The sequence below is a fragment of the Mastomys coucha genome, chromosome X (genome assembly GCF_008632895.1).
Source record: "Mastomys coucha isolate ucsf_1 chromosome X, UCSF_Mcou_1, whole genome shotgun sequence".
Lineage (NCBI taxonomy): Eukaryota > Metazoa > Chordata > Mammalia > Rodentia > Muridae > Mastomys > Mastomys coucha.
In genome coordinates, this window is record NC_045030.1 from 112638501 (window position 1) to 112647343 (window position 8843).

General features: G+C 35.4%; 1 protein-coding gene across 10 annotated transcripts in view; it reads left to right on the forward strand.

Moving 5' to 3' along the window:
- Dach2 (dachshund family transcription factor 2) overlaps positions 1-8843 on the forward strand; it is a 494899-nt gene that overhangs the window by 468856 nt on the left and 17200 nt on the right. For 5 of the 10 annotated variants that reach the window (XM_031367250.1, XM_031367240.1, XM_031367203.1 and 2 more), the window contains 2 exons: positions 2024-2172; positions 2298-2445. In XM_031367250.1, coding sequence (XP_031223110.1) covers positions 2024-2172; positions 2298-2445 — 297 coding nt within the window. Of the gene's footprint in view, positions 1-2023; positions 2203-2297; positions 2446-8843 lie in introns of all 10 variants that reach the window. The other 5 variants (XM_031367195.1, XM_031367232.1, XM_031367221.1 and 2 more) reach the window with 1 other exon arrangement.

Here is an 8843-nt window from a genome sequence, read left to right on the forward strand (position 1 = left end):
GTAGCATGAATAATTTTGTACTTTGATTTGCAATCATTAATGTAAAGATATAACATTTTTCTAATTTCTGTACAAAGTGTACAATACTTGTGAAGTTTTTCCTTTTATTGTGCCCACATGGAGAAGATGAATACATAGTTAACAAAGACAAGCATTTCTCACCTAGTTATGAAGTTTATTTAAAATCATTAGTGATGTTTGCTGAGAGAGGTTTCAAGGTACAGGCATTTTATTTTTATTAGATATTATTTGAAATGGAAAATTGTTTATGAATGAAGCTTACATCATTTTTGCTGATTACTACCTGAATAATTGTTTACAAGCTTCATACCTACCATTAGAGGATGGAAGAGACTAGGAGGGGAGAGAAAGGGAGAAGGAAAGAAGTAAGGCAGGTAGAGGGAAGGAGACATTGAGATTCAGTAAGGAGCTTAGGTTAGCTGGGCATGTTGATGCATGCCTCAACCAACACTCATGAGATTGAAGTAGAAAGACAGCATATCAGAAACCATCCTGAGTTACATAGCCAAACTATATATCAAAAATATGTGAAGAGACAGGTTAATTTTAATGATTCATGTTGAAATAATTAAATGCTGTGGGAACACAACCAAAAGGTTATGTAGAATATATGTGGTGGGAAAGATGGCTCAGTGGTTAAGAGTCTTGACTGTTCTTCCAGAGGTCCTGAGTTTAATTCCCTGGAACTACATGGTGGTTCACAACCATCTGTAATGGGATCTGATGTCCTCTTCTTGTGCATCTGAGGACAGCTACAGTGTGCTCATATACATAAAAAGTAATTTAAAAAGAAAAAATATAAAACATGTAACTATGAGCAAAACTATCCTTTTAGTGTTCTTTTAACATATTCTTTGGGGAAATAATATTTACAACTTTCTGTCGAAAATAGGATTAGTAACAGTTTTGGTTATTGAAACCTTTAAAACTTCTTTTTACATTAGAATTAAAATAATTGAAAATTTTATTTTTTATTTTCATGTTACATTTTCATAACCTTGAGGGAAATTTTTTAACTTTAATATGTCTAGTTATAGTTGATTTTTATATACCTAGAAAATAGGTTCTTCTCCCACATGCTGACCACAGTCTCCCCTTCCTCCACTCATCCCAGCTCTTTCCCACCTCCCCACTTCTGCGAGTCTGCTCCCCCTCAGTTTCCTTTTCAGAAAAAAGCAGGACTCCAAGAGATGACAGTTAAATATATATATTTAAGTTTTGCTATTGCATTACTGAAATTCAGAAACTAAAATGCATAGATTAACTGAACTGTTAATAAGACATGAGTCATGTATGAGTTCTGAAATATTAGTAGTTGAGTTTGTTTGCATTGGAAGATTGTCTTCCTAGAAAATTTTACTTGATATCATGTAAACTGTTCCCACTTCCAGATATAGAATAAACTATTATATAGTTTATGTACATCTCATAACAGATTATTTTATATATATTATATATATATATGTATATATATATATATTAAATAATAATCAAAACTGGAATTAACGCTGAAAATGCCCAAAGTCTGAGCAAGTAGATACTATCTAAATAAAAGTTAGTATATTCACTGAAAGAAGTCTTACCAAGCAATGAAAAGGAAAAAATAGCCACACATGTATTTATGAAGAACATGTGGAGAAATTTAGGTGTCCTGAAATGTATTTGTTTTTATGGTTAAAAACTTATGCAAAATTATTTAAAATTACTATTATAATATATTAATGTATTTTATGTAAATTATACATCAATGAAGGCATTAAAAATAATGACAATGAGTAGGTAAGAAGTTTCATACATAGACAAACATATTTGAAAGATTAGATGTCAACATATACATCTGTTGGTAGCAATCTGATTCTCTAGTTTACAGATATGACATCATTTTAATACCCATGACTTAGTTTTAAAAAGAAAAATGTTATATATATCTGTTACAAATGACTTGGTAAAACATTTGAGTTATTAATTTGTGAACCTTCTGACATTAATTTTATCTTTACAGAAGAAGTACCAGCTCAAGTCCCAATGATGAAGTCACCCGTGGACAAGATCCAGTTGGCTCCTGGACAGGCATTGCCCCCTGGATTCCCTGGACCATTCATTTTTGCTGATAGTCTGTCTTCTGTGGAGACTCTGTTGACCAACATTCAGGTCAACAATATTTCTATAAACAAAATAAATGTAATACAAAACATTAGCACCTACATGAATTATTTCCTATTTGAGAATTTAAAACAGATAAGATGAACTGGGTACCATTTGCTGTACTTTGACAGGGTCTACTGAAAGTGGCTTTGGATAACGCTCGCATCCAGGAGAAGCAGATTCAGCAGGAAAAGAAGGAACTGCGAATAGAGCTCTTCAGAGAAAGAGAAATTAGAGAAAACTTGGAGAGACAACTTGCAGTTGAGCTTCAAAGTAGAAGTAAGTTGAACAAGTTCAATTAAATTGTGAATATTGTGTTGCAAATCATATTCTTGCTAACAGAAACACTTCCAGGGATAGCATATACCTGCTAAAGGTGAACAACAAACTAAAAACAAATAGTAGTGACTAAGTCACATAGTAGTAAGAAAGTTTTTCACTAAGAGATAATGAATTGAATTTGTATTTTGAGCCAGTTAAATATTTGAAAACACACATTGTTATTGTCCTTTTATATTCCCAGAAAATGTATATGGGTATAGATAGTGTCACTTGATCTTACATAAAAAAAAATTTCTTTTTCGAAGGCACAGAGCTATATTCTGGAATTATAAAGTAAATAAAACTTAGTTTCTCTCCTTGAGGAATTTACATTGTATAAGCCTAACACAACCAGAAATTTTCAAAACAAAGTGAGTAATCACATATGATTTGCATGAAAGTGATTAGTTATTTTAGCTTATTAAAGTTGTACAGTGTTAAAACCATATCCTCTGAAGTTAATGACTGAGTCTGAGCCTTAAAGAATCAATAGTCAAAAGTTAAAAGAGCATACAAGCATTCATTTTAAGTATTGTGCACTAGTCAGGGAAACAAACACAACAAAAAGTTCATACATAGGTGAGTGTATACAGTTCAATTTTCGGGTGGCTTTGAGTATATCAAATTGTATGGTGAAAGACTATACAAAAAGATGGGAGTAGAAGTGAAATTATGAGGAAAAGTTTTAACTGTGTAAATGATGACCTTGGATTTTACCTTGTAAGCAATGGAAAGTATCAGAAACTAAGCAAGGGAAAAAAGTTTCATCTTTTTTGCATACTTCACATTAATGAGGTGGTGATTTTTTCAACTTCTTTTTTGAGAATATAATAACATTTCTCTAAAGACTCTCATATAACCCTCCTGGCTTTCCTTCTACTACATGAGCTCTTTACTTCCTAATTGTTATTGTATGTATATAAGTATAGGTGTATACATCTATATTCCTAAATATAGCCTACCTGCCCATATAATGTTACTTGTGGTCATGTTTTTTTTTAAGGCACTGAACAACAAATTTATGTGCTCTTCCATAGGTAAGATTATCTCTCCACTTTCAGCTTGCTTTAGTTTCATACTTATTTAAAGGCTTGGAGCATATCCATTCATAATGTCCTCATTCAGGTCATGATTAGGTAGTCATGTTCCTGTGACAAGGGTGCAGCTTTTTTTTTTTTAATTTATTAGATATTTTCTTTATTTACATTTCAAATGATATCCCTTTTCCGGTTTACCCTCCGAAAACCAAAACAAAACAAAACTCTATTCCCTAACCAAACTCCATGCTCACCAACCCATTCTCTCCTGCTTCCTGGCCCTGGCATTCTGCTACATTGGGGCATAGAGCCTGCACAGGACAAGAGGCCTTTCCTCCCATTGATGACAAACTAGTCCAGCCTCTGCTACAAATGCAGCTGGTGCCATGACTCCCAACGTGTGTACTCTTTGGTTGGTGGTTGAGTCCCTGGGAGCTCTGAGGGTACTAGTTAGTTCATATTGTTGTTCCTCCTAAGGGGCTGCAAACACTTCAGCTCCTTGGGTCCTTTCTCTAGCTCCTTCATTGGGGACCCTGTGCTCAATCCAGTGGATGGATGTGAGCTTCTACTTTGTATTAGTCTGGCACTGGCAGAGCCTCTCAGGAAAGAGTTATATCAGGCTCCTATCAGCCAGCACTTGCTGACATCCACAATAGTGTCTGGGTTTAGTGATTGTATATGGGAAGGATCCCCAGATGGGGCAGTGTCTGGATTGTCCTTCCTTCAGTCTCTGCTCCACACATTGTCTCTGCAATTCCTTCCATGAGTACTTTGTTCCCCCTTCTAAGAAGGAAAGACATATCCAAACTTTGGTCTTCGTTCTTGAGTTTCCTGTGGTTTGTTGATCTTATCTGGGGTATTCCAAGCTTCTGGGCTAATATCAACTTATCAGTGAGTGCATACTATGTGTGTTCTTTTATGATTGGGTTACTTCACTCAAGAAGATATTATCCAGATCCACCCATTTCTCTAAGAATTTCATAAATTCATTGTTTTTAATACCTGAGTAGTACTCCATTGTAAATGTATACCATGTTTCTGTACCCATTCCTTTGTTGAGGGACATCTGGGTTGTTTCCAGTTTCTGGCTATTATAAATAAGGTTGCTATGGAGATGGTGGAGCATGTGTCCTTATTACATGTTGGAGCACCTTCTGGATATATGCCCAGGAGTGGTATAGCTGGATCTGTTGTTAGTACTATGTCCAATTTCCTGTGGAACTTCCAAACTGATTTCTAGAGTGCTTGCAATCCCATCAGCAATGAAGGTGTGTTCCTCTTTCTCCACAGCCTCTCCAGCATCTGCTGTCACCTGGGTTTTTCATCCTAGCCATTCTGCCTGGTATGAAGTAGAATCTCAGGGTTGTTTTGATTTGAATTTCCCTGATGACTAAGGATGTTGAACATTTCTTTAGGTGCTTCTCAACCATTCAGTATTTCTCAGTTGAGAATTCTTTGTTTAGCTCTCTTCCCCAATTTTTTATAGGGTTATTTGGTTCTCTAGAGCCTAACTTCTTGAGTTCTTTGTATATATTGGCTATTAGCCCTCTATCAAATATAAGATTGGTAAAGATCTTTTCCCAATCTGTTGGTTGCTGTTTTGTCCTATTGAAAGTGTCCTTTGCCTTATAGAAGCTTTACATATTTATGAGGTCCCATTTGTCAATTCTTGATCTTAGAGCATAGCTATTGGTATTCTGTTCAGGAAATTTTCCCCTGTGCCTATGTGCTCCAGGCTCTTCCCCACTTTGTTTTCTATTAGTTTCAGTGTATCTGGTTTTATGTGGAGGTTCTTGATCCACTTGGACTTGAGCTTTGTACAAGGAGATAGGAATGGATCAATTTGCATTCTTCTACATGCTAACTGCCAGTTGAGCAAGCACCATTTGTTGAAAATGCTGTCTTTTTTCCACTGGATGGTTTTAGTTCCTTTGCCAAAGATCAAGTGACCATAGGTGTATGGGTTCATTTCTGGGTCTTCAATTCTATTCCATTGATCCAACTGCTTGTCACTGTATCAAGACCATGCAGTTTTTATCACAATTGCTCTGTAGTACAGCTTAAAGTCTGGGATGGCGATTCCACCAGAGGTTCTTTTATTGTTGAGAATAGTTTTTGCTATCCTATGTTTTTAGTTATTCCAGATGAATTTGCAAATTGCGCTTTCTAATTCTATGAAGAATTGAGTTTGAATTTTGATGGGGATTACATTGAATCTGTAGATTGTTTTTGGCAAGATGGCCATTTTTACTATATTAATCCTTCCAATCCATGAGTATGGGAGATCTTTCTATCTTCTGAGATCTTCTTCAATTTCTTTCTTCAGAGACTTGAAGTTCTTGTCATACAAGTCTTTCACTTGCTTAGTTAGAGTCAAAACCAAGGTATTTTATATTATTTGTGACCAATATGAAGGGGGTTGTTTCCCTAATTTCTCTGTCAGCATGTTTATCCTTTGTGTAGAGGAAGGCCACTGAATTGCTTAAGTTTATATCCAGGAACTTTGTTGAAGTTGTTTATCAGGTTTAGGAGTTCTCTGGTTGAATTTTTGGAGTCACTTAAGTATACTATCATATCATCTGCAAAGAGTGATATTGACTTCCTCCTTTCCCATTTGTACCCTTTTGATCTCCTTTTGTTGCCTAATTGCTCTGGCTAGGACTTCAAGTACAATATTGAATATGTAGGGGAGAGAGTGAGCAGCCTTGTCTAGTCCCTGATTTTAGTAGGATTTCTTCAAGTTTCTCTACATTTAGTTTTATTTTGGCTACTTGTTTGCTGTATATTGCTTTTGCTATGTTTAGGTATGATCCTTAAATTCCTGATCTTTCCAAGACTTTTATCATGAAAGTGTGTTGGATTTTTTCAAATGCGTTCTCAGCATCTAATGAGATGATCATATGGTTTTTTCTTTGAGTTTGTTTATACAGTGGATTATGTTGATGGATTCTATATATTGAACCATCCTCCAACTCTGGGATGAAGCCCTCTTAATCATGATGGATGATCACTTTGATGTGTTCTTGGATTTGATTTGTAAGAATTTTACTGAATATTTTGATATTCGTAAGGGAACTTGTTCTGAAGTTTTCTTTCTTTGTTAGGTCTTTGTGTGGTTTAGGTATCAGAATAATTGTGGCTTCATAGAATGAATTAGGTAGAGTACCTTCTTTTTCTATTTTGTGGAATAGTTTGAGGAGTATTTGTATTAGGTTTTGCTTGTAGGTCTGATAAAATTCTCCACTAAACCCATCTGGTCCTGGGCTTTTTTTGGGAGACTATTAAAGACTGATTCTATTTTTTAGGGGATATTGGACTGTTTAGATCATTTATCTGATCTTGATTTAACTCTGGTACCTCTTATCAGTCTAGAAAATTGTCCATTTCATCCAAGTTTTCCAGTATGGTTGAGTATAGGCTTTTGTAGTAGGATCTCATGATGTTTTGGATTTCCTTGGTTTCTGTTGTTATATTTCCATTTTCATTTATGATTTTGTTAATTATGATACTGTCTTTGTGCCCTCTAGTTAGTGTGGCTAAGGGTTTATCTATTTTGATCTTCTCAAGGAACCAGCTCCTGGTTTGGTTGATTCTTTGTATAGTTCTTTTTGTTTCCACTTGGTTGGTTTCAGGCCTGAGTTTGATTATTCCTGAATACTCCCCTTGGGTGAATTTCCTTCTTCTTGTCCAAGAACTTTCAGATGTCCTGTCAAACTGCTAATATATGCTCTCTCCACTTTCTTTTTGGAGGCACTCAGAACTATTAATCTTCTTCTTCAGACTGCTTTCATTGTGTCCGATAAATGCTATGTTGTGACTTCATTTTCATTAAACCCTAAAAAGTCTTTAATTTCTTTCTTTATTTCTTCCTTGACCAAGTTATCATTGTATAGAGTATTGTTAAGCTTCCACATACATGTAAGCTTTGTATTGTTTATGTTGTTATTGAAAACCAGCTTTAGTCCATGGTGATATGATAGGATGCAGGGAATTATTTCAATCATCTTGCATCTGTTGAGGCCTGTTTTGTGACCAATTATATGGTCAATTTTTGGAGAAGGTACCATGAGTTGCTGAGGAGAAGATACATCCTTTTGTTTTAGGATAAAATATTCTATAGATATTTGTTAAATCCATTTGTTTCATAATATCAGTTAGTCTCACTGTGTCTTTGTTTAGTTTCTGTTTCCAGAGAGTGGGGTGTTGAAATCTCCCACTATTATTGCGTGAAGTCCAATGTGTGCTTTGAGCTTTAGTAAAGTTTCTTTTATGAATGTAGATGCCCTTGCATTTGGAGCATTGAAGTTGAGAATTGAGAGTTCATGTTGGTAGATTTTATCTTTGATGAATATGAAGTGTTCCTCCTTATCGTTTTTGATTACTTTAGTTTGAAAATTGATTTTATTTGATATTAGAATGGCTACTCCTAGCCGGGTAGTTGTGGCATACACCTTTAATCCCAGCACTTGGGTGGCAGAGGCAGGCGGATTTCTGAGTTTGAGGCCAGCCTGGTCTACAGAGTGAGTTTCAGGACAGCCAAGGCTACACAGAGAAACCCTGTCTCGAAAAGAAAAAAAAAGAAAGAAAGAAAGAAAGAAAGAAAGAAAGAAAGAAAGAAAGAATGGCTACTCCAGCTTGTTTCTTGGGACCTTTGGCTTTGAGAATTTTTTTCCAGCCTCTTATTCTGAGGTAGTGTCTGTCTTTGTCACTGTGGTGGGTTTCCTGTATGCAACAAAATGTTGGGTCCTGTTTCTGTACCCAATCTGATAGTCTATGTCTTTTTATTGGGGAATTGAGCCCATTGATATTAATAGATATTAAGGAAAAGTAATTGTTGCTTCCTGCTATTTTTGTTGTTAGATGAGGAATTCTGTTCATGTGTCTACTACTTTTAGTTTCATTGAAAGATTACTTTCTTGCTTTTTCTAGGATGTAGTTTCCCTCCTTGCATTTTGTTTTCCATTTATTATCCTTTGAAGGGCTGGATTTATGGCAAGATATTGTGTAAATTTGGTTTTGTCATGGAATTCCTTGGGTTTTCCATCTATGGTAATTGAGAGTTTTGCTGGGTATAGTATCCTGGACTGGCATTTGGGTTCTTTTAGTGTCTGTATAATATCAGGCATTTGTGTTCTTGTAGGGTCTGTATGACATCTGCCCAGGATCTTCTAGCTTTCATAGTCTCTGGTAAGAAGTCTGGTATAATTCTTATAGTTCTGCCTTTATATGTTACTTGATCTTTTTCCCTCAATGCTTTTAATATTCTTTCTTTGTTTTGTGCATTTGGTGTTTTGACTATTATGTGACAGGAGGAATTTC